Genomic DNA, 27,316 nt, shown 5'->3' on the forward strand with positions numbered 1-27,316 from the left:
GTGGCCACAGTCAGAAGGACACAATCAAGCGTTAGTAGGCCGGTCAGTGGTCTATTAACACTGGATTCGTCCTTCTGACTCCAGCCACACTGAGCATGCCCAGTCTATACCGGCTTCGAGGTGACAGGGAGGAGGACGAGGCTGGAGGAGGAGTGTGGCATATATTGAAATCTCTGGCGCCATTTCATTGAAGACAAATTCACACACACACTGTCTTCAACAAAATGGCGCCAGATAGTGCGGTATATGCACGCACTGACTCCGGAGCCATTTTATTTAAAGCAGAAGACGTGCTGCAGGGGAGAGGAGTAAAAAGGTGAGTAGGAGTGTTTTGTATGTATGTATGTATTGAACAACAGAAGTGCAGGCAGGATGGGGAGCATATAATAGTATGGGGGGGACCGGAATGGGGGGAGCATATAATAGGATGAGGGACCAGGATAGGGAGCATATACCAGTATGGGGGTACCAGAATGGGGGGAGCATATAATAGGATGAAGGACCAGGATGGCGAGCATATACCAGGATGGGGGAGCATATAAAAGGATGGGGGACCAGAACGGGAGAGCATATAATAGGATGGGGGACCAGTAATCACTAGTAATGAGTGCAAGTGCTCATTACTCGAGTTTGCCTAGGGTGCTTGAGTGACATGATTGCCTGACATACACGTGCAATCCCCACATTTTGTGGCTGTCTAACACCTGTGAAACATGCGGCCGCGGGGACGCGAACATGTCACTCGATCACCCGCGATACTCGGTCCATACCCGAGTACCCTAGGCAAACTGCAGTAACGAGCACTTATGCTTATCACTAGTTATCACCTATACAAAGGAGTGTGGTTGTAGTTTTTTTTTTTTCAAACTATAGCAATACAATCACAGCATCTTATCCCTCTACATTTATTTAATTTTGCTGAGATCTACATGACAATTTTGTTTTTTTACAGTGTACATTTTAGAGTACATGTCTACCTCAATACTGACTGAGCACTCCTCCTGGCTGGATCCGGATGCCCTTTACATTTGTAGGCCCAGGAGAGGTAAGCTGAACAGTGTAGGTTCCCCAATAATGTATAATATTCAGTGCACAGGGCAGGGCTGACCTCCGCTAGCTGTGCGGTCATCATTGTTTTACATGTGGGGGAAATTGTGTGATTAAACATATCTGGACAATGCAATCACGTGAAATGTGTGAACAAATATACATTGAAACCTTGTGGCAAGTAATGATTTTAGTGAAAGCTGCAATCAATAACGTGATTATCGATTCCTTTTTATTCCCTAAGGTAACTGTTCTTTTATTTCTAATAATATTCCTAAGATCTAATACAAACTTCTCTGAAATCTTCTAACATTAACGTTGCCAACAATAACAACAAACTAGGAAAGAAATGATGTTTACATTCAGGAAAATGACTCTCCGACACCTTGGAATGAATGTGATAAAACATCACAAATCCCCTTAACAAGTTTAGCCCCAAGTGACAAATATCTGAGATCATGTTCAGACCAAGACTAAGTATAAAGTACCTGAACTTGGACATCCTTCGATGACAGAATCCTGCGGAGTTGCTGCAGATTGCAGGGCTATAAATGGAAAGAAAAGGTAGATCAGCAAAGGATGTGGCAAAGACATCAACCCTGTAAGAATCTTTAGACATCAGCGCTTTATTTGCCACAGGGCACTGAAACACATGGCGCTCGGTGCCCGCCAACAGCAGAACAAATCTCACTTCCCGCACAAGAGCTCGGCACTACCCTACCCCTGGTTAGGTCTGTCGGAGGGAATTAGCCAAGGTCACATTACGGCTACACTGCAGTCTCAAAGCTTTCCCAATACAGCAGGAGCTAGCGCAGGTAGGGTGGGCGCACTACATGGGGGCATATTTATAGTACCTTGTCCTTGCTGCTGTCCTTGGCAATGCAGGACGCTCTGCCCCAGTTCACCGTTCAGCCAGAGCTGCATTCTAATAAATGGCTCCCGGCCCTTCTGGGTCAGCTTGCTCCAAGGTTTCGGCCTGGACAGCATGTCGCTGACGCTGCCCTGTGACAAGCCCAGCACCTGAAAACACAAAACACGTGTAAATCATGGGATATTGTCATGGCTGGTTATAATGGAGAGAACAAGGTAAATAATATCTCCTGTGATTCATTCATTTACAGGAAATGTCACAAGGCTTTTGTTAAGAGAGCAGCATAATGTACAGACAGAGACCAACAGCCACGTATCACTTACTGGGCTTTTGCTGTAGTTTTGATAAAATCAGTGTTTTATCAGCAGGAGATTATCATTAGAGGACTAGTAAAGCTGCTGCCAGTGTATAACTCCGCCCCCATCACTGATTGGCAGCTTTCTGCCTAGGCACAGTGTACACAGAGAGCTGCCAATCAGAGGTGTGCGCGGGGTTATACAGAGCTCAACATTCAGAGAACTGGCAGATCTGCAGTGATTTATTGGGCTGCTTGCTGCAGTTTTGATAAAGTGACACATTGCTGGAATCAGGATCTCTGCTCCTACATTATGCTGCTCTCAGATGGGGTAGCAAAAACCTGGTGACAGATTCCCTTTAAAAGTATAAATTTCAATTCATCTAAGCTTTTTAGTGCAGATACAGTTGTAGGTCATGCAGGGACATAGAAATCACCTGTGCTGAGAATAGCATCTCTAATACAGGACATATTTGGTGAAAGAACTGAGGGAAAACATGAGTGGATTTAAGGCCTCAATACACATTAGACTAAAGATGGCCTTTTGAGGATCTTAATCAGAGCTGCCTAAAATATCCAACTTACTCTAGCATGGGTTCATGTGTCAGGATGCACATGCAATTTTAAAAATATATGGCCTCACGTTGTAAACTATGGCCCGATTCATCTAAGTGTTTACATCAGCTGTTAAACACTTTGAAAAGTAACAACATTTTTGGGCAATTCGATGGGCTGAGCTGGGGTGCAGCAACTCCCACCTGTCAAATTCATCCACAGTGGTGGTGTATTTTTTACACCAGAACTCTTACTCTAGTCCCTGACTGGAGTAACATTTCTGGCAAGGTGGATGCCACTAATAAGATATGTCGTATTCATTAAATTGAGTGCGCCTCTTAATTAATTTGGCACATCTTATGCTGCACACCTCTCATTAAGAATGACGTAAAAAAAAAAAAAAAACACTCCAAAAGAATCAGGGCCAAAATCTATATTATGCAACATATTTATTTGTGTGCGGATCATTGATAGGCAACTCATACTGGGGCACAGACAATGATTTTCAAGAGGTCGTACACTTTGGTCAAAGCTTTAGTGTTTTAAACCTTCTCTGGCAATAATTGTATTACAAAGTGTTCCCCTGTGAGGACCCTCAACATGATAAATTAAAGGGGTTGTACATTACTTATGAGAAGTCATAAATAACATATTGGAGGGTGTCCAATATCAGGTCCGGTGGAGTCCAGATGCAAAGTGTATAGGACTGAGCAGCAGATAAAATGGCGCCAAGCTGCAGCACCCTGGAGCACCCATTAAAAGCAGCTGAACATGTTCAATAAATTGTCAGCCGACCTGGTCAATATTAAGTGAAATAAACATCCTACACCGATCCAAAATATTTGGTTTGATTTTATACTGTATGTTCAGTAAGCACAAAAAAATGCCATTGGCACAGGTGTCAAATATTAAATGGCACATGACTTCAAGGAATTGTCCACTTTTGGGGTACAATCTTTTTTTTTTTTTTTTTTCTCTTAAATGTATGTATTTGGAACTAAAAAATTTTTTTGCAATTGGGCTTCATTAAAAATTTTGCACCGCTTGGCTTTTACAGGTTCTTGGTTTCCCTGCACATTCAACTTTGATCATAAAGACAGATAAAAGATCTACAAACTCTCCTATAAGACTGTCAGAATAAGCTCACTGATGGAGTCACAGCTAACTCATTCTGCAACCTGCAGGGGACAGTGCAAGATACAGACTGTACAAGGCAACATTTTTAACAAAACCCAATTACAAAAATTATTTTTTTAACTCGAAAACATGCATTTAAGTAGAAAACAAAAATAACTGGCCCCAAAAGTGGACAACCCCTTTAAGAAGATGCAATAAACATACAGGAGATATCTGATGAGACAAGAGCAAGATCTAGCAGGCACATCTGTCTGGAATACATGGAATAGCACTGCAGCCATCTGCCTGGCGACATATTTTGTATTCCTCAGTTGACCTCCTACCCAAAAGTCATCTTAAAAAACACAGAAATGATCCAAGAACTGCTAAGTATTCAGAAGTATTAACTTATTTCTTTCGCTGACTGATGTATTCTGTTAATACTGCATAACATTAGAGCTGGCTGGTAATTTGTCTGCAGCTGATCTTGGCTGTGACAGGTAGGGGGCGCCACCTTGCATGCTCTGGGACATTCATAGACAATGTTATCTAGGAGTCTGTGGGCTTAGAATAAACTATGCTCACTAAAAAAGAGAAAAAAAAGCATCTTTCAGCAAATTTTCAGGCTGGATGTGTTGTCCTGTGCCAACGCTAACATTTATTTATCGTATCTGTGTCAAGTACACGTTTTGACAGTCCAGGAACAACATCTACCTTCTGCCAAAACGGGCTGTGAGCGGCCGCATTGTATGATTTATTAGCGTGTGCCCAAATCAAGACAAATCAAGCAATGACTATATCAAGAACAGCTTCGGAGAGAAGGCCTGTGCCAAGATTTTCTTTGGAAAGCTTTGCAGGTAATAAATAGAAACATTGTAATTGTGGAGGTAGGGGAAAATAATGGACATGGCGGTTACCTTTTCACCAAATATCCTTTGGCAAATTCCGTTTTTTGCAAGCTTCTCCTTGACTTGACGCGTTAGCTCGATGGTGTCCACCTCCTGGTACATGTAAACCTCGTACTGCTCGGGCGTCAGCGGAGGGACCGATGGTTTGCTTGGCTTGGCTATAGAGACCACAGGAGAAGAAGGCAGTGGACTGTTTTGTGGCGTCTCACTACGGCTGGCTCCGGTAATGCTAATTTCGGAGCTTTGGGAGTAGGGGGATTCTGCATTTGGCCATTCTTTCCAGTAATCTGATGAAGACGAGGGTCCCTGGAGCTGGTTCCGTTCTGACCTATTTTGATTGATAAGTTTTTCCTTTGTGCAGTTGGTCTCCTCTGGCTTTGGGTCTTCCACCGGGGCAGTGCTTCTCCGATCATGCTGAACAGTGTTCCACCAATGGTCTTTCCAAACACTACCTCGTCCCAGCTCATTTTTGACATGCCTCAGTATGCCCGGAGAGGATTCAGACATGCCATGAATTTCTAACACTGATGTCTCCTGGGGTTCTTTTTTGACACCAGAGAGGTTTTGTAAGGTAGAGATACCAGAGTCTAAGACAGATGTATGTTTCTTCAGGGACATGGTTAGAGGAGAGTAAGTAGACACAGAAGAGACAGCAGTGGTGGAAATCATTTTTGGAGAGAGGATGGCAAGGTCAGCTTGGGATAAAGATGCCGTCTTTAAGGCAGGTTCAAAAGCAGCCTGCTGGGCCTCCATCTCTCGCCGTGCTTGTTGTAGGATGGACCGAATAGTGTCATCAGAATTACCACTGCTGGATGCCGAAGGCGGCTGAGCCGGCTCAACTGCAAGAGCAAAGTGCAAGGGAAAAAAATGAGAAAAAAAAAAACAATTGTACTTTACAATGAACACTAGTTATGAGACAATGTATTGCATTCATGTGCTATTTTTGCGTTAAAGGGCTCATCCCCTTTCAGAAAATCCTGGTTCCCGGGCATCTCCACCGCTGCTCCCGGTGCTGACAGTTATTGGCTGCAGCGCTGATATCATGTAGACAGCATTGCAGCCAATCAGCGACAGCAAGTGGGGCATCCCGTGTACACAGGCAGCGTCACTGAGATCAGTGATTGGCTGTCCATGTGACGTCAGCGCTGCACTCAATACTGACACTGGAAGCATTGGAGGACACTCAGCGCTGGACCCGGGGAGGGTGTGTAAAGGGAGGTTTTTGTTTTTTTTATAACAAACTGCAGCAGGAGGAAAAAAGGATTTTCTGAAAGGGGACAGTCCCTTTAATGAGAAATGATACAAGGATGTATGGACAGCTATTTCTGGAGCAGCAGCGGATCTCCTGACCCTAATGTAACAGTCTCATACTGTATGTGACTATGAGGTGCTTGAGTTCAGGTCAGGAGACCCGCTGCCACCACATGAGTCACAGTCTGTACATGTTCTTTGCAACTCGGATGTGTAAAGCCAACCTTGGACACCAGTGATCTACAGAGATTAGAAGTTCTGCCTGGAGAAAGTGAAGGAACTTTCTGCATATTCAATGCAGCGTGCAATAAGTTCATAAACAGCCAGAATGATTTACGACATAAATGGCTAATTATGTAGATTTAAAAAAAAAATTAAAAGGTTTTTATGGCTAGTTACTTTAGGCAGCTTAAAAAAATATAATTGTTTTAGGAGCTAGAATTCAGTCTTCACACATCAAGCCCGACTGACAGCTGCAGCTTGTACTGAATTCTAAGCAGCAGAGAGGAGGGACACTGAGGAGCTATCAGTCAGTCTGGGTGGGCAGAGGCAGAATACACTTCATCAGCTCTCTTACTCTTATGCTGGACCCATGAAATCATCACTTTATTATGAGGATTACATGGCCATTCGGACATGGTTCATTAAAGTAAGTACACCAATCTCATTAGGTCTAAAAGATCTATTTAATAATGTATGCAGTATGTATTCTGAAATCTGGTGCAGATTCACATTAAACTTACTCTATGCACTACCTTCACCTTTATATTAAAGGGTCACTTATTATAAATATATCTACCGGTACATACCGTATATTTTAAATGGCCCTTTAACATGCAAGAGAAAGGTAGTGCATAGGGTAAGCTTAAAGCGGACCAGTCAGCAGATTTCAGAATGCAAACATTATTAAATAAATCTTAGACCTAATGAGATTGGTGTACTTATTTTGATGAACCATGTCACAATGACCATGTAATCCTGATAATAAAGTGATCATTTCATGGGTCCAGCATAAGGGTGAGAAAGCTCATGAGTCCAAGTGTATTTTGCCCCTGCCCACCCAGACTGACTGACAGCTCCTCAGTGTCCCTCCAATCTGCTGCCGAGAATTCAGTACAAGCTGCAGCTGTCAGTTCAGTCAGGCTTGGCTTGATGTAGCAGGTAAATAAATATTATATTATATTATATTATATTATATTATATATATATATATATATATATATATATATATATATATATATATATATATGCCAAATTTGGACAATTAAACAGCAAGAACGGAGGGTACACTCACCAGTCTTCAGCACCTGCAGCTCTCTTTTGGCTTGCTCTAGAATAGACTTAATGGCTTCATCTGAGCCCGTCTCTGAGGTTCTGATCCGTGTAGTAATATTTCCTATATCAGCAAAACAACACGACATTTAGATAATGGACGTAAAACAGAACAACACAGGCAAATAGGTGAAGGCAATTAACCCAGATACGTGAGCGAGTAGCCGGATACTTATTGGCATGATGGAGCCTTGGAGTTTATTGATTATTGACCATCTCCTGATCCTCACACACTTGCAGTAAATGTCTATGAATTACCACCTAATTCTTTGTCCTTGTGTAACATCACTCCTCACGCCCCGTCATGTGCAGTAAGGCAATACTTTCTACAATCTGAGCCGAATACAAATCACACTGCCATAACTTTATAAGAGACCTGTCAATCACGCTGAGTCGATTACCGCCTAAGTGCTTTTTCTCTTTCCAAACTGAAGTTTGTTGGAAACAGGATATTGAACACATCAACAAATGCAGGATATTTGGCCAGACTGGAAAATTTGTTTGCCAAGTTTCGATCAAGTTAAAACTATTTTTAGCCATGACTGGTTTAAACTCTGCTGGAAATGCTAATGAGGTGTAATCATATATCTTCCTGGCATGGCAGCGCCAAGGTGCAACACTAATCATGTGGTTTGTACAGACGGATGACATGCACAGGAGCCAATGCATCACGTAACTTGTAGTGCGGATATAGCCGAGTCGCAGAAATGGGAGAGGACTAGCAGTAGGATCATTTCATGCACGTCAGACAATCGACTGTACCTCTGTGTTACCCTGCTCATACCACCGCCAACCAGTAGCCCGGCAGGTTTAATGTCCAGGGTGCTACTAACGTAGGCTTGCACTTAATCAATTGGCTGTGCACTGACTAGTATCCAACTAGTCAGGACTGTCTTGCTATCAACTATTGAAAACCCATTGCATATTAATAGACCCCAACATAATTGAATTAATTGAAAGTAAGTTTAAAGGGAGTCTGTAAGCAGAAAATGACTAAGTGCTCTGTGCACCCTTGGTGTAGCCAACAGCTCAGTGCACCTTCCACCTACTTGTTTTGTTTTCACTTTGACACTTTTTTGGCTCTTTTAAAGCCAGAGCTGTCATGAAAATATATGCAAAATAAGGAGGTGGGAAGGTACACTGAACTACTCGGCCTCGCCAGGGGTGCTCCGAGCGTCAGTGCTTCGTTCAAACAGTTATTTTATACTGACAAGACTCCCTTTAAATTAGCACCCCAGAAGTTAGAATATGATGTACTTTAAAGACTAGGATGTGTGGCAGTTTATGGGTGTGTATATACATACATGCATTTCCATACAAAGCTCTATGTATACAATGTGTCAAGATAGAGGGTCCCCATAGGCACACTATAATGTATACGAGAGCAAATCCAACCTGATAAAACCAAACACATACATTTCTAGCTCTAGAGAACCCCCTTGATGGGATTCCTCTGAGACTACAAGCCATTTATTGAAGCTGGCCCAATCATCACATGATTCCCGGAGATTGCCCCCATAAATTTCTCCCCGATTAGTGATAACTGTTATAGGAGGATATATATAAAAGCCCTTTAAAGGGATTATCAGGGACTTTTCTTTTTTAATATTCCCTATGGGGCTAAGCACTTATCGGCAGGTATTTGCTAGCTACCTGCCTGTGCTGTCCTGTAACAATTTTTCCCGGCTCAGAGTGGTCACGGACCTCCCCTGCCGGTGATTCTCCAGCTTCACGTGACGTCACTGTTTCCGGTCATGTCAATACAGCAGAAGTTCCTTTTCTTCTGCAGTCGATGTGCATCACTGCCGACATCATGTTAACTGACAGCCGGCTGCCCGCTGCGTTAGGCTGAGCCGGATGTCACTCAACATGACATCGGCGGTGACACCCTGTCGACAGAGCAATGGCGCTAAAAATATAACTGCTCTGTCAACGTGACACAGGAAGCAAGAGAGCCGCCTGCAGGAGGGGTTTCGCTAGGTAGATAGTGAGGTAGTTAGCAACTACCTGCCAATAAGTACTTAGCCCCATAGGGAAAACCGAAAAACCCCTTTAAGTTCAGGTACAAACAAATCAGGATTGCAATAGGTAGCAAATAAACTATGTACACGATAAAAGCATTGGCATTATTAATCCAGGCTTAAATGGGTTAAACGGGGCTTAAATAGGTGGCCGATCCACAGAATAAATAGTATTAAATTAGGGGGGGTCTTTCTTTAAGCACCGCAATCGATCAACTGTTTAAAAGGGCCACATGGCTTATCGAAGTACAGGTACAACTCCATACTTCTAGCTATTGCTGTGCCTGGTGTCACAACTCACTACAACTTCCCATCCATTACGAGATGTAATACCAGGCACAGCCACTAGTGGAACTATAGAGCTGTGTCTAGTAAACAATGAAAGGTATATAGTGCCCTGGCCCCTTTAAACCACTAATCAGCAGGAGTACACCTAGAGTCGACTCCCACCTATCTAATATTGATGGTCTATCTAAGGACAGGCCATTCATTTTGAGGTCCCAGATAACCCCATTAAGGTAAGCACCGATGTTTGTAATTGGTCTTTTGTAATAAAAATGCAGCTAATTGTAAATGATATATCTGCTCCTTCTGAGTTTTTATCATTAACAAATGGGCACATTATCAGGGGGCGGCGAGCATATAACATTTACCCAAGCAGTTAGCTGCGAGGAGAGTGCTGACAAACACATATTTAAATTACAGCTTATTGTTGCTTTCACATATTTCTTAATGTTACTGTATTGTCAGCACATTAACTGCATCTAAAAAGCCAGCCGCTGCATAGGGCAGTGCTATGACAAGCAGCCGGAACATTAATTTTATGCTTAGAACGGAATACTTGGGAGATAATGCTGGAATTATTGTGGGAACGTCTTTCACTATGTCAATATGAAATCCAGCAGTAAATCTATAGGCAGATTACATCTACACCGCACAGTGCAGAATACACCAGCAGCATTCATTCATTTTGCCTCTGCTACAACCAGCGTTTCTCTTTGAGAACTGAGCAACATCAACAGGATCCCCAAGAACATTTGCACATAAAACGGAGCGAGGCTTAAAAGGCTCGAAGGCCCCAACGTAAACTCAGGATCAGGATTATTTTTACCACTGCCATCAGCCATTCATAATGCCGCTTTCCTCTAATGTGGCCCCCTCAAGCACCAGGATCCATATGTAACTGAAACCTCAGCACCCATTATTACTGTGTCACTGACAATAGAAATAATTAAGCCACAGGGGGTGATAATTAAATGAATGTTGTCAATTTAGTTTGCAACCAAATGACGTCCCAGATAGTATAGCAGAATTAAGCATTACATTTACTTGCTTGGATGGAAACGCAAATCAATGTTCCAACAATCAAAATAAATCCTTGTGATTTCCCTAAATTAAAAGGAACAATAAACACATAATATATACTAAAGAAGAAAACGTTATCTCCTCCCAATCTCCTTCATTCCTTTTGTTTCCTATTACAGTTTAAAACTGAGAAATATATAAAGAAATATTCTTGTGCATCTGTAAATCAGCCATGTCCCCCTACACCTCTTCCTCTGTATGTGGTGCTAAAGCAACTGTCTGTAGCCGAAACCTCCCCACTCCTCCTCTTCACTGTCCTGTGTGTGGCTGTAATACAACTGGTGGCAGCAGAAATCCCCCCCTTCACTTCACTCTACTGTATATGGCCACAACACAACTGGCTGGAGCAGAAACCTCCCCACTCCTCCTCTTCACTGTCCTGTGTGTGGCTGTAATACAACTGGTGGCAGCAGAAATCCCCCCCCCCCCTCTTCACTTCACTACTGTATATGGCCACAACACAACTGGCTGCAGCAGAAACCTCCCCACTCCTCCTCTTCACTGTCCTGTGTGTGGCTGTAATACAACTGGTGGCAGCAGAAATCCCCCCCCCCCCTCTTCACTTCACTACTGTATATGGCCACAACACAACTGGCTGCAGCAGAAACCTCCCCACTCCTCCTCTTCACTGTCCTGTGTATGGCTGTAAGACAACTGGATGCAGCAGACATCTCCCCTTACACGTCACTGTCCTGTGTGTGACAATAAGAAAACTGGCTGCAGCAGAAACCTCCCCACTTCTCCTTTTCACTGTCCTGTGTGTGGTTGTAACACAACTGGCTGCTGCAGAGACCTTCCAACTCCTCCTCTTCGCTGTCCTGTGTGTGGCTGTAATACAACTGGAGGCAGCAGAAATCCCCCTCCACTTCACTCTCCTGTATGTGGCATAATACAACTGGCTGCAGCAGAAATCTCCACACTCCTCCACTACACTGTTGTGTGTGTGGCTGTAGGCTGTGTACCCACGATGCGTTTTTGGTGTGTATTTGCAGCGCGTAAACGCTCCAGAAACGCATTGCATACCTTATCCCATGACTTCCTATGACATTCTGCAAGTTCTGTGCACATGGTCTGTATTTTTTCTGCGCAGATTTTACTCGCAGAAAAAATACAGACATGACCAATTCTTGTGCGTTTCTGCATGCGTCAAATACGCATGTAAAAAACGCATGCGTTTTTCTGCCAAGGAGATGCAGAAATGCTCAGGAAAATTTCTGCTTCATTTCTGCATCGTGGGCACTAAGCCTAAGACAACTGGCTGCAGCAGAAACCTCCCTCTCCTTTTTACTGTCCTGTGAGAGGCTGTAAGACAATTAGATACAGCAGAAATCCCCCACCACTTCACTGTCCTGTGTGTGGCCATAAGACAACTGGCTGCAGTAGAAATCTCCATCTCATTTTCACTGGCCTGTGTGTGTGGCTGTAAGACAACTGGCTGCAGAAGAAACCTTTTCCCCTGTCTACATTTGGAAGAAAGAGACTGTTAAGACACATATCCTTAACTATGTCCCATTCCTCAGCCTATCCCCAGCTAAAAATTAAACAGATCAACAGAGATTAACCTGTGTTCACTGCAGGATTTGTACAAGACTGATTCAAGCACAGGAAAAAAATACTGCAGATTGGCAAACAGTCTGTGAAAGAGCTCTGGTTTACCTTCATCAATTATTTCCTTTAACCCGGTATAGAGCAAATTACTATAAATGTAATAAGATTAGAATTATGCAAGTGATTTAACAATTGGAACATTCTGACCTGATACAACACAATCTAGCAAAGCAGAAAAACATCTTCAATGGATTGTACTTTTTATTTCTCTTTCTCACCCCATGGCTATTGTTCTGACCTAGAAAACAGGTCGCCTTATAAAAGTGTCCTGATGTCTAACACTCCGGTGTGAGCGCCCGTGTTTTATACTTACTACAGCTGTTTTTCTATCAGATTCCAGGCCAGAATCAAATGCCACAGGCTGACTACACAGAGCAGAGTGAAAGCAGAACGGCTGGCTACAAACACAGAGACACCTGCTTGTCACGTACCTTCAGACCCATTTCTTCTTTTCGGTACTTCCTGAAATAGTCTGTTCAGGTTCTGGCCTGGATTCTCTGTTGAAAAACAAGTTTGGTAAGAACAAAACAATCGGGGGTTGATGTCAGCCTTGTAATGTCATGGGCCAAAGTACATGAAGTGATGGAAAAGCTAATGGTGGTGGATAGATGGTGAAGTTACCCACAGACACCGAGGAGTCTTCTGTACAGGCCTGTCATATACACAGCATTGTATAAGCATGGGGAACACGCCGGACTCCTCCAGCCAAAAGTCATCCCGCTGTCCATAGCAGCCAACCAGAGACTACATTTTATTCTTCTGGGGTGGTTTAGAAATTAAAATCTAAATCCAGGTTTCGATTAAAGGGAAGCTATCATCAGATAATGACCCATTGTTTAAATCAGGTTTTTGTGTTACCATACAGTACTGTGCAGAAGTTGTAGGCAGGTGTGGAAAAATGCTGCAACGCAAGAATGCTTTCAAAAATAGCAGCGTCATTGGTTTAGTTTTATCAATTAACAAAATGCAAAGTTAATGAACAAAAGAGAAATCTAACGAGGATATTGCCCCCAAAGAGCCCTGATCTCATCTGAGTCTGTCTGGAATTACATGAGTAGACAGAAGGATTTGCACAAGCGACATCCACAGAAGATCAGTGGTTAGTTCTCCAAGATGTTTGGAACAACCTCCCTGTCGAGTTCCTTCAATAACTATGTACAAGTGTAGCAAGAAGAATTGATGCTGTTTTGAAGGCAAAGGATGATCCAATTTCTCTTTTGTTCATTCACTTTGCATTTTGTTAGTTGCTAAAGATAAATAATTAAAGCTTCTATTTACTTTGCAGCATCTTTTCCACACTTGCAAAAAATAAAATAAAAAAAATATATAAAAATCCAGAAAAACAGCAGCACTGCCTAAACTGGTGCAAAACTCCCCCAAGCAAACCTTCCTACCAAATACATAAAAATCCCCCAAAAAAAGGAAATGGCACATCCAAAATAGTGAAAAGTAAGGAGCCTTCATTCACCAACACCAGCTACATTTCAGTCTTCTCTATGGAGTCTTTCGTAGATGGTTCATAGAGAGCCGAAATGGTGTTTTATATACAGTACAGACCAAAAGTTTGGACACACCTCTTATTTAAAGATTTTTCTGTATTTTCATGGCTTTGAAAATTGTGCATTCACACTGAAGGCATCAAAACTATGAATTAACACATGTGGAATTATATACTTAACAAAAAAGTGTGAAACAACTGAAAATATGTCTTATATTCTAGGTTCTTCAAAGTAGCCACCTTTTGCTTTGATGACTGCTTTGCACACTCTTGGCATTCTCTTAATGAGCTTCAAGAGGTAGTCACCGGAAATGGTCTTCCAACAATCTTGAAGGAGTTCCCAGAGATGCTTAGCACTTGTTGGCCCTTTTTCCTTCACTCTGCGGTCCAGCTCACCCCAAACCATCTCGATTGGGTTCAGGTCTGGTGACTGTGGAGGCCAGGTCATCTGGCGTAGCACCCCATCACTCTCCTTCTTGGTCAAATAGCCCTTACACAGCCTGGAGGTGTGTTTGGGGTCATTGTCCTGTTGAAAAATAAATGATGGTCCAACTAAACGCAAACCGGATGGAATAGCATGCCGCTGCAAGATGCTGTGGTAGCCATGCTGGTTCAGTATGCCTTCAATTTTGAATAAATCCCCAACAGTGTCACCAGCAAAGCACCCCCACACCATCACACCTCCTCCTCCATGCTTCACGGTGGGAACCAGGCATGTAGAGTCTATCCGTTCACCTTTTCTGCGTCGCACAAAGATACGGTGGTTGGAACCAAAGATCTCAAATTTGGACTCATCAGACCAAAGCACAGATTTCCACTGGTCTAATGTCCATTCCTTGTGTTCTTTAGCCCAGACAAGTCTCTTCTGCTTGTTGCCTGTCCTTAGCAGTGGTTTCCTAGCAGCTATTTTACCATGAAGGCCTGCTGCACAAAGTCTCCTCTTAACAGTTGTTGAAGAGATGTGTCTGCTGCTAGAACTCTGCGTGGCATTGACCTGGTCTCTAATCTGAGCTGCTGTTAACCTGCGATTTCTGAGGCTGGTGACTCGGATAAACTTATCCTCAGAAGCAGAGGTGACTCTTGGTCTTCCTTTCCTGGGGCGGTCCTCATGTGAGCCAGTTTCTTTGTATCACTTGATGGTTTTTGCAACTGCACTTGGGGACACTTTCAAAGTTTGCCCAATTTTTCGGACTGACTGACCTTCATTTCTTAAAGTAATGATGGCCACTCGTTTTTCTTTACTTGGCTGCTTTTTTCTTGCCATAATACAAATTCTAACAGTCTATTCAGTAGGACTATCAGCTGTGTAGCCACCTGACTTCTGCACAACACAACTGATGGTCCCAACCCCATTTATAAGGCAAGAAATCCCACTTATTAAACCTGACAGGGCACACCTGTGAAGTGAAAACCATTTCCGGTGACTACCTCTTGAAGCTCATCAAGAGAATGCCAAGAGTGTGCAAAGCAGTCATCAGAGCAAAAGGTGGCTACTTTGAAGAGTCTAGAATAGAAGACATATTTTCAGTTGTTTCACACTTTTTTGTTAAGTATATAACTCCACAAGTGTTCTCGCCTACCGTGGAAGCCTTCAAAAGAAACCTACCTCTTCCGACAAGCCTACAACCTGCAGTAACCACCGCTCCACCACATTACTGCATGACCTCCTCTACCCTCACCTACTGTATCCTCACCCATCCCTTGTAGACTGTGAGCCCTCGCGGGCAGGGTCCTCGCTCCTCCTGTACCAGTCGCTGACTTGTTTTGTTAAGATTATGTAAATGTTTTTTGCTATGTATATCCCTATCACATGTAAAGCGCCATGGAATAAATGGCGCTATAATAATAAATAATAATAATAATGTGTTAATTCATAGTTTTGATGCCTTCAGTGTGAATGTACAATTTTCATAGTCATGAAAATACAGAAAAATCTTTAAATGAGAAGGTGTGTCCAAACTTTTGGTCTGTACTGTATATAAGCACTATATACACACACACATATGTATATATCTATATCTATATATATATCTATATATATATATATACATATACACACACACACACACACACAATAAAGTAGTAATTTGCAATATTCACTGGCCACTGTGGCTTTTTCAGTTTAATGATCCCTGTCCTTTCAGGAGGAGTTTTCAGCAGGCTCCTTATCCTCAGAGGCAGGATTACAATGACAGGTAACACCTCTATACACAGCTGATAACACAGGATCCACCAATCACAACAGGTGATGTCACACCGGACCCTGCTCCTCCCCTTACAACGTCCTTTGCACACATACAAACCAAAGGGTCAGGGTCTGACCATTGTGGCTGTGTACATGTGTTGTTTCCTGAAACACCTGGAGGTTAAAAAAGCCCCAGTGTCCAGTGTGAAAATTGCAATATTCCAATTTTTAATACAGACTGTGATGTTAGCAAAGAAAAAAATTCAAAATAATTTTTTAAAAATACATTTAACAAAGAAACCTGAATTCAACAATAGGTCATTTTCTGACGATTGCCTCCCTTTAAGGTGATGACACACATTAAAAAAAATGTGGCCAAGCTGAGCGATATCAGCAGGAGCAGCTGGCTAATCCAATCCAATGGCAGATGTCAGGGGAAAGAAGGATCGGACAGTTGTATTTTAACATGTCCAATGTTTTTGTTCTCGGGGTCGATAAACCACTGACAAAAGTATTTCCAATGTCCTGCACCCCTCTCTCCATTGAGGACACTTGTGAAGTCAATGTGGGGTAACAGGTAGGAATAGCCGTTAGCCAAATGGTGTATGGTCACCTTTATTCCTCTAACCCAGCATTGATCTGGCAAACTATATTCTACATAATCAACATGAAAGGACAGACATCTATACAGATGCAGCAGAGCCGACTTTCCTCATCATGGTAGGATATCACTGGTGGGACTTGTACAATTTTCACAAAAAAAAATCTGTTTAAAGTGGAGTTGGGATCTGCTACATCTGTAGGACAGATTGTGTCAGTATTATCCGTCATTATTATAGAGTTGGACAAATCCAGTAGCCAGATAACCAGGGTGCCAAATACCGCAGATACAGAAAATACTTGTACGAATAAGTATCACTGTGACTCCTGCCTCTCCGGCTCCTGTATCCTGTGCGGATTTACTTACTCGTCCCAGAGACATGTCATCAGCTCGCATTAGAAAGCCTTGTCTGCTAAGCCGAAAATATAACTGGATGAACAGACGTACTGAGAGCACTAAAGTGTATAAACTGGATGTGTGCAAGCGTGTGCTGGCAAAACTAAGGCACATCGGCTCAATGGCGGGCATCTTATAAACACATTGTCAGCCATGGCCCATAGCAATTTTGGGGGGTCATCACATGTAGCAATATTCTGCCAAGTACCAGATATTACTGCCCTGATCCAATTCATAGCGACAGACATGCTACAATAGCTGCAGCAATGTAGGGTGAGTGACCCGATACAAAGCACATGTGGTCCTAAAACGCCCGTCATACACAAGAGCCGTTCATGTGCGTCTAATCATAGCTAAAGTGGGAGATAATCACAGAGAAAAGGCATTTTACACTGTGCAGCGGAGACAAGTCAGCGCGGGGAAGAAGAACAAAAAGCATAAAAATAGAAATACAGGACTAAAGCTCAACTTAAATATAGAACATTGCTTTGACGGTTATTTTTACCTACTATAGATGAGGAACATATTTGGGGTTGGTCCTTTAAAGGCGTTGTCTATGTGTGGGATGAAAGTCTGCAGTTACTCTATGCGACTGCAGACTTCTGAATCCTCACATCGCACATAGTCAGGATTCTCCGGGGTAGCTGGTGAGAGCGGTATACATGTGGTCACATGCCAACTAGACTTATTAAGTGAGGTCGAGCAGGTTTAGTCAAAATGTGGCCGAAGGTATGCAAATCGCCACCCATACTCACCGGAGAATCCGGACAGTGTGCGGTGTGCACGATGTAAGGATTCAGAAGTCTGCAGTCACATAGAGATAGCACAAAGAGATTCATTAAAACTAGTTACCTCTGCCTATGAAATGGGCAACTATTGATTTCTTCATTTTTGTGTTTTATAGCATATGAAAAGATATAGTATGGTAAGTAGAGCTGGGCTGATCAATTCGTGGGACTCTGGTTCATCAACCAAGTCAGTAGTCTGAGGTCTCTGGACGGGAGATTCACAAATCTCTCACTTTCCGAGATTCCTGATGGGGCTTTTGATTAGTCCGGGCTGGTTTGATATCATCTGTGAGTGACACTGCTATGTTAACGCCACATGGGTTAGTCAAAAGCCTCACTGGTCCCAGAAGGTAATCACGGGCCTCCCAACCAGTGGCCAGAGACTATTGACCTGGCCACTTAACCGAAGTTCCACAAATCAGCCACCCATCTCCGATGGTAGTAGGAATGGTTTAAAAATTCTGGTGTAGCCGCTATGAACCTACATAACCCACTTACTTCCACGGTGCACTGAAGCTGAGATATGGGGAGCTGTTTGATAAAAATGAAGAAAGGATGGACAAAAAAAAACAATTAGGCACATCAAATATCTCCCGATATCTCAGCTTCCTAGAACTCTATAAAGGTCATATAAAGGGAATGTTGGGACATTAGGGTTGACGGTACCTACCAAGTCTGGAAAACACACTAAAACACCACATCACATGCTGATGACCTCCATTGAAACCAATATAGCTTCCACTGTGTTGTACATCACCTACACTGAAGTACAGATGTGACCTTCCTCACCTTCACCCTCAGCTTGAGACACATCCCAAGTAGAGGATCAGCTTTATAAAAAAAAAAAACAACTTTTGTGTTACTCTGTAGGGCAATGTGAGCAATGCAAAAGTTTTTCTTAAGTTTTTCTTAAGCTGTGAGCTGGTCATCTTTCCCAATCATCTAAAAATATCTTAAAATTATTTTTTTTGTCTTATATAAATGCATGTAATTGGGGCTAAAATCATTTTTGCAACTGAGTTTTATGAAAAATGTTGTACCGTTTGATTTCAATCAGTCAGCCCACTATGATGGTCTGACAGTGAGTTAACTCTTCTCTTTTTCTGAGATACTCTTAGCTGATTTATGACCACAGACCACATCAAAGTTGAATATGCAGGGACACAAAGAGCCTTGAAAAGCCAAATGGTGCAATTTTTTGTTTAGACCTATATACATGCTTTTAGGTAAAAAAAAAAAAAAAAAAAAAATGTCGCCAAAGCTGGACAACCCATTAAGCCAAGTGGAAAAGTGAAGGAAGACACATCTGTAGGTGGAATAGGGCGTTCATACGCTCAGGCATAGAATTACGGTAAGTTGTGTGCACACCCGATGCCCTACACAGTGTGCACACCCGATGCCCTACACAGTGTGCACACCCGATGCCCTACACAGTGTGCACACCCGATGCCCTACACAGTGTGCACACCCGATGCCCTACACAGTGTGCACACCCGATGCCCTACACAGTGTGCACACCCGATGCCCTACACAGTGTGCACACCCGATGCCCTACACAGTGTGCACACCCGATGCCCTACACAGTGTGCACACCCGATGCCGCACACAGTGTGCACACCCGATGCCGCACAGTGTGCACACCCGATGCCGCACACAGTGTGCACACCCGATGCCGCACACAGTGTGCACACCCGATGCCGCACACAGTGTGCACACCCGATGCCGCACACAGTGTGCACACCCGATGCCGCACACAGTGTGCACACGTGATGCCGCACACAGTGTGCACACGTGATGCCGCACACAGTGTGCACACGTGATGCCGTACACAGTGTGCACACGTGATGCCGCACACAGTGTGCACACGTGATGCCGCACACAGTGTGCACACGTGATGCCGCACACAGGGTGCACACGTGATGCCGCACACAGGGTGCACACGTGATGCCGTACACAGTGTGCACACGTGATGCCGTACACAGTGTGCACACGTGATGCCGTACACAGTGTGCACACGTGATGCCGTACACAGTGTGCACACGTGATGCCGAACACAGTGTCCCGCCACATTATAGCTTTGTATAGTCATATTCTAAAGATGCTCCTCCAAAAACAACCAGCAGACAAAACGGCAACAATACCAAATTATTTCAATGGGGATTGAGCACCAACAAAGGACTCTAAAACCTAGGATCGAATATGAAAAACTATTTTTTCTTGTGAGTAGTTCTTTTCCTGAATAATTATGGGCCATTAAATATCTCCCAGCATTAATATTTAGTACTAGTCTGTCGGTATCCAACAGTCTGGGTTGTATAACGTTACTCTGGCTCCTGGATTTGGCTTTTACACGGAATAATTAGAATACGTATGTGTGGCACAGCACTGCACCCAGTGTCTAAGAATGAGATATTAGTGTCAGGAAATGGAGATGATGGCTATAAAATGACATATGAGGTGTGGATATGATCAGGAAGACAAAATAAATGGAAGGAAGAGTGCGCTCACCTCTTTGTCTGCCTTGTATGCTCCGCAGGGCCAGGATGTTCTGCTCATCCGAGAGGAATTGCTTCATCTTGTGGAAAGGCTCTTTGCCTCGTACAGTTAGTTTATTCCATGGTTTGGGTCTGGCCAGTATCTCGCTCACAGACCCCTGCGATAGTCCCAGTACATAGTGTCCAAAAATACGCTGCCCAATATTGTGCTTGATCAACTGCTCTTTGACTTGACGTGCAATTTCTGCAGTGTCTATATCTTCGCCTTCCGAGACGCTCCCGGCGCTCTCTGACTGGCTTGGTGAAGGAGCCATGCCGTTTACATCCGGACTTGGCTGTTGTAATGGACTTTGGGAAGATATGGAGTTTGTGCTGAAGTGACCTGTTGAAAAAAGCATGCTTGTGCTTCCCGCTTCCTGCATTGCCTTGGAGTAGAAGGACTGCATAAGCTGTCGCTGGAGAAGTGAATTTAGTGCAAATTTTCCCGTGGAGGCCAAGGGTAAAGAAGGGCTTGCAATGGATGAGCTGAAAAAGTCTTGGTTTAAACCCGTTGGTGAGAACTGGTGTGTACCATTAGTATTGGAAACCTGCTCCCCTGCGTTGCGGAGCAACTGAGAGGGAGGGGAGGCCGGCAAGGTTGCAGGACGCTGAGTTTCATGCTGGTCTTTCCCTTTTCTCCTGGCTGACCCTACAAGAAAGGTCAAACATAATGCATTATGGGGGGATTAAAAAGGGAAAAACCAAGATAAAAACGCAATGTTTGCCCCACAAAGTGAAAAAGTGCATTTTTTTTTCTTTTTATATATATTTTTTTTTCAAAAAGGGCCAATTAGGTTTTTAAATTGAATTTTCAGTAAGCCAAACTAGGCCCCCAAAACAAACAACATGCATTTCATGTTTGTACCTTTCTTGTACAGTTTGTTGCAGCCTGGAGAACACCTATGACAAATGATTGCACTTCACTTAACACGAATCACTGCATCATATACACAAAGGTGACGTCGGCCATCCTAGACGTGGTCTTATAGCATACAAAGCAAGCCAAGGTGTGGCCCCACAGCAAACATTTACACCTGAGAGCAGCTGAACGCAGCAGGCGGAAGAAAACCAACATCAATATATTAATGATCGGGTCATTACATGGTTTATAGACAGCGCTACACATCCTCCAATCACATTGCACCTCTACAAGAATATAACCACATAGTCGCCATCGTAGAATCTCCCCGACTCAGAGAATCAGGATTATCAATCAGACCAATGAGAAGCGCCAGCACTATATAGTCGAGCGCTGCGTTCTTATCATCCCACCTCTCCTCCTACGGCAGAGGAGAAACACTTGTAATGTTGCTCTAGAACAGCTTACATAACTGCTATTTTCTAAGGTAATTAGTCTTTTTTTTTCCTTTAACACAATGGCACGGAGGTCCTGGAGATGTATTCTATTCTCCTGCTCGCACTCCTTACAAGTCAGACAATACTTGCGGATTCTGTTGTTCATTAATCTTGCTGTCAGGTGTCTCTTTCCACCGCACATTCATTTTTGTCACTTACTGAAGTCAGCAAAACAAACTTACCGCTCAGGTCGCTGTTGGAAATGCGCAGCGTGGCGTTTTCTGACTGCAGCGAGCGGTTCTTCTCCAGTAACAGAACCTCCAATGGTTTCGATGCATCCTGATTGGGAGAATATAGGGAGATCATTGACTAATCCAAGAATATAATATATACAAACATATGCACACATATTGTATAATATATAAAAAACATAAAATATATATATATATATATATATATATATATATATATATATATATATATATATATATATATATATAAAAAAAAATACAAAAAAATATACATTAAAAAATCAGGCAGCACACTGTAAGAATATAAAAAAAGTTAAACTTTTATTTTTGACATGTATTAAAAAAGAAATGTTTCAGCTCCAAAGAGTCTTTGTTAAGCTTGAAAAAGTTTGTCGCTTTTTTAATATTCCTATCATGTGCGGCCTGATTTTCTTGCATTTATATTATTAGGCTACTGGGCTGAACACCTACCAACAGCATGTTGTCTTTGCTTGCGCTGCCTCGTTTTTCCTATATATTATATATATATATATACATATATATATATATACACATATATATTATTGCGTTTTAGCATATGTATCCTGTGCGTGCATGTATGCGTAATATATATCTATATATATATATACACATATACATATACACACAGTGGTGGCCAAAAGTATTGGCACCCCTGCAATTCTGTCAGATGATACTCCGTTTCTTCCTGAAAATGATTGCAATCACAAATTCTTTGGTATTATTCTCTTCATTTAATTTGCTTGCAAGGAAAAAACACAAAAGAGAATGAAGCAAAAATCAAATCATTGATCATTTCACACAAAACTCCAAAAATGGGCCAGACAAAAGTATTGGCACCCTCAGCCTAATACTTGGTTGCACAACCTTTAGCCAAAATAACTGCGAACAACCGCTTCCGGTAACCGTCAATGAGTTTCTTACAATGCTCTGCTGGAACTATAGACCATTCTTCTTTGGCAAACTGCTCCAGGTCCCTGATATTTGAAGGGTGCCTTCTCCAAACTGCCATTTTGAGATCTCTCCACAGGTGTTCTATGGGATTCAGGTCTGGACTCATTGCTGGCCACCTTAGAAGTCTCCAGTGCTTTCTCTCAAACCATTTTATAGTGCTTTTGGAAGTGTGTTTTGGGTCATTGTCCTGCTGGAAGACCCATGACCTCTGAGGGAGACCCAGCTTTCTCACACTGGGCTCTACATTATGCTGCAAAATTTGTTGGTAGTCTTCAGACTTCATAATGCCATGCACACGGTCAAGCAGTCCAGTGCCAGAGGCAGCAAAGCAACCCCAAAACATCAGGGAGCCTCCGCCAGGTTTGACTGTAGGGACCGTGTTCTTTTCTTTGAATGCCTCTTTTTTTTCCTGCACACTCTATGTTGATGCTTTTTCCCAAAAAGCTCTACTTTTGTCTCATCTGACCAGAGAACATTCTTCCAAAACGTTTTAGGCTTTCTCAGGTAAGTTTTGGCAAACTCCAGCCTTGCTTTTTTATGTCTCGGGGTAAGAAGTGGGGTCTTCCTGGGTATCCTTCCATACAGTCCCTTTTCATTCAGACGTCGACGGATAGTACGGGTTGACACTGTTGTACCCTCGGACTGCAGGGCACCTTGAACTTGTTTGGATGTTAGTCGAGGTTCTTTATCCACCATCCGCACAATCTTGCGTTGAAATCTCTCGGCAATTTTTCTTTTCCGTCCACATCTAGGGAGGTTAGCCACAGTGCCATGGGCTTTAAACTCTTGATGACACTGCGCACGGAAGACACAGGAACATTCAGGTCTTTGGAGATGGACTTGTAGCCTTGAGATTGCTCATGCTTCCTCACAATTTGGTTTCTCAAGTCCTCAGACAGTTCTTTGGTCTTCTTTCTTTTCTCCATGCTCAATGTGGTACACACAAGGACACAGGACAGAGGTTGAGTCAACTTTAATCCATGTTAACTGGCTGCAAGTGTGATTTAGTTATTGCCAACACCTGTTAGGTGCCACAGGTAAGTTACAGGTGCTGTTAATTACACGAATTAGAGAAGCATCACATGATTTTTCAAACAGTGCCAATACTTTTGTCCACCCCCTTTTTTAGGTTTGGTGAGGAATTGTATCCAATTTGGCTTTAGGACGATTCTTTTTGTGTTTTTTCATTGAAGACAAATTAAATGAAGATAATAATACCAAAGAATTTGTGATTGCACTCATTTTCAGGAAGAAACTGAGTATTATCTGACAGAATTGCAGGGGTGCCAATACTTTTGGCCACCACTGTGTGTATGTATATGTGTATATATATATATATATATATATATATATATATATATATACACATACATGCACGCACAGGATACATATGCTAAAACGCAATAATTGTAACATTGCACTTTGGAATACTTATGACAAATGTCAGGCACCTACCAACTGCATTTTGTCTTTGCTTGAGCTGCCTCATCTTCTGTTTTTGCTTATTTATTTATATATAAATGAAAATGTATAAATATATATATATATATATATATATATATATATATATATATATATATATTACATACACACAAGATACATATCCTAAAATCCGATAATTCTACCATAAAAAAAAATTGCATAATTTGTACATGTGTCAAGATACATATGCTAATATGCAATGTCACAATTATTGCAGGTACCTGATCAGAAAGGAAATCACTTTGCTATATACTACTAAAGCTCTATTACCAAGTCAGAAAAAAAGCACAGTCTGCACGGCTAGTTTTGAGGTTAAAAATGTTGAAACCCTTCCGGACATCATTAAAGTGAAAGGGATCTGTATCCATTGAACACTAATAAGGCATAGCTGTCACAGCTACAATATAAGTAGAATTCATAAAGTAAGTATAAAAAGTATCAGAATAATAGACAAAAACCCAGATGATGATGATGGATTAATAAACCGACTTTGCTTAATACAAGAAACCACAAAGTTCTGCATTTTTAATACAGTATAAGAATAATAACATAAACCCTAGTCATTAGCACTGTAGCTTTATAGTACTGGGGTCCTGGGTGCAAATTCCACCAAGGACGACATCTGCAAGGAGTTTGTTCTCCCCGTGTTTGTGCGGGTTTCCTCCGGGTTCTCCGGTTTCCTCCCACACTACCAAAGACATACTTATAGGGAATGTAGATAGTGAGCCCCAATGGGGACAGCAATGATAATGTATGTAAAGTGCTGTAAGCGAGCATAATAAATAAGATCCCATCTCAGGCAGCATACTATAACCTTTGCAGCCCGGCCATACCTGTGCACTTGATCCTTCGGATTGGGCAAACTCCATGGATTTCAAAATGCTGCAAAAATCAAAAGAGAAAGGTTACCGCTTAGGTTTCCATATCTAGGAGGAAGCAGTAACGTGATCTTTCCGACTGTCAACATCGCAGGAAAACAACTCCAGGTAACTTTCTCAACTTGCTTCGCAGCGCAATAATCAGAGAATGAATCAGAAGACCAATCTATCCCTAGATAAAATACATCTTTCTTATGGGTCATTTAAATAATGCATATCTCGTTCCCAGCAGGCCACATCACGGCATAATATTAAATGTTAATAAGGATATAACATTTGAAGCTGTCACAAAGTGTATACATTTGTTAGTGTAGCTGCGAGCGAGCTGGATTTGCATAACAGTCGTGGTTAAATAACACTGATATGAGGCTTTTTTTTTTCTCTCTATAAATTTCTTTTAAAGGATACACAAAGGAAGCAGACTGTGAAGTAATACATGGATTGTTAATGGATTTCCAAAATATTGCAAATTAAAACGGCAATAAATATCTAGATTATTCAGTGTCTACATTTCCTGTGCATCAGATTACAGCGTACTTGTCGCCTTTACACAACGCACAGGAATTTTGTTGGCTGGAGCAGAACTCCTAAAAAAATCAGCAGATCAATTCATTATGAAATAAAAGCCACATCCGGCAGACAGCAGCAATGCTCCGGAGAACGCGACCTATAAAAGGCACCAGGATCCCAAGTTCTGATTGTGATTACAGACAACGTAATAGGGCCGCGACAGTCGTGAAAAATCCAGTCCTGCTGGAATTATGGTTTCCGATCAGACTATTCCAGCATAGAGATCAATGTAAAGAGAGTCTGTCTGCACAAAATGACTGCTCAAACCAAGCACAGCCGCTGGGTGCACCATTGGCGCGGTTACATAGTTCAGTGCACCTGCCGCTCACTGTTCTTTTTGTCCATCTATCTACACTCTTTTCTGGCTTCTGTAAAACCAGAGCTGTCAATCAAGGAAAATGAAGGTGGAGATAAATGGATAGGTGGGAAGATGCGCTAAACTGTATGGCCACACCAAGGGTCTGTGCTTGGTTTGGACAGTCATTTTGTGCTGACAGACTCCTGTTAAATTGAGTGATTGTGACTCATTTGCATGTTCTCTACGAAAAAGAGGAGAACCGACATCTCTGCCGGCGGCTTATCTCCAGGAGAAAAAAAGCAATCAACAGTCTGAAATCAAACATGGCTAATCGAGAACTTCCTGACCAGTGTCGGACTGGGGTGTCTGGGGCCCACAGGAAGAATTGATCCTCAGAGCCCACCCTACAGCAATATGCACATAACTGTTAGCCGATATCCCCGTTATAGTGGAGCATCGACTGTAAATCACAGGCGGCTCCTGCACATCTACTGGGCACTTGCTATAACTGGGATGTACAATTACGGTAGTTTGCATTAAAGGGGTTCTTTGGTTAAAACAAGTCATCACCGATCTATGGGATCCACAGGATCGGTGATCACTGATTGATCGTTTGGGTCCGAACATTGGAAAACACACCTATCGGAAGAATGGGGACGTTGTATCCCTGACAGGACACTTATCCCCATTTTAAAATGCAGCAGCAGGTGGGACGTCTGACCGCAGCCTCATTCATTCTCCTTGGGGCTTCCAGAAAAAAAACAAGAACAGCCACTGAGGGAATGAATGGATCAGTGGTCAAGTCGCACATGAGCTCCAGTCTAATGGGGATAAAAACTCCACATTCTACCAATCGGTGCGGGTCCCAGCAGTCAGACCCCCACTAATCAATAATTTATCACTTCTCCTGTGGAGAAGTGATTACTTGTTTTCCCCGTAGAACCTCTTTAAATGCATCTTGTTCCAAGTATTTAATCACTAATGGAAATAAAGAATCTTCTCCTAATTAATATCATAGAGAACAAATGACCGCTATACACAACACAATCCACTATACCAACACCAATAGTACCACATACAAGTGAGAAATACTGTCACACCATGACCAGACCAAATATTACCACCACATAGTGACCAAATAATACTACATACAAGGGAGAAATACCACCACACCGTGACCAGACCAGATATTAATAGC

The 27,316-nt window shown here is 42.5% G+C and overlaps 1 protein-coding gene across 4 annotated transcripts in view; it reads right to left on the minus strand.

Moving 5' to 3' along the window:
- CUX1 (cut like homeobox 1) overlaps positions 1–27,316 on the minus strand; it is a 491,160-nt gene that overhangs the window by 192,058 nt on the left and 271,786 nt on the right. For 2 of the 4 annotated variants that reach the window (XM_073667762.1, XM_073667761.1), the window contains exons 13-20: positions 25,206–25,254; positions 21,910–22,006; positions 20,346–21,020; positions 12,801–12,866; positions 7,338–7,439; positions 4,802–5,631; positions 1,902–2,067; positions 1,536–1,592 (exon numbers count right to left, since the gene is read on the minus strand). In XM_073667762.1, coding sequence (XP_073523863.1) covers positions 1,536–1,592; positions 1,902–2,067; positions 4,802–5,631; positions 7,338–7,439; positions 12,801–12,866; positions 20,346–21,020; positions 21,910–22,006; positions 25,206–25,254 — 2,042 coding nt within the window. The remainder of the gene's footprint in view (positions 1–1,535; positions 1,593–1,901; positions 2,068–4,801; positions 5,632–7,337; positions 7,440–12,800; positions 12,867–20,345; positions 21,021–21,909; positions 22,007–25,205; positions 25,255–27,316) is intronic. The other 2 variants (XM_073667763.1, XM_073667764.1) reach the window with 2 other exon arrangements.

The sequence above is a fragment of the Phyllobates terribilis genome, unplaced genomic scaffold (genome assembly GCF_046119375.1).
Source record: "Phyllobates terribilis strain yellow unplaced genomic scaffold, ASM4611937v1 Scaffold_2__4_contigs__length_985480577, whole genome shotgun sequence".
NCBI lineage: Eukaryota > Metazoa > Chordata > Amphibia > Anura > Dendrobatidae > Phyllobates > Phyllobates terribilis.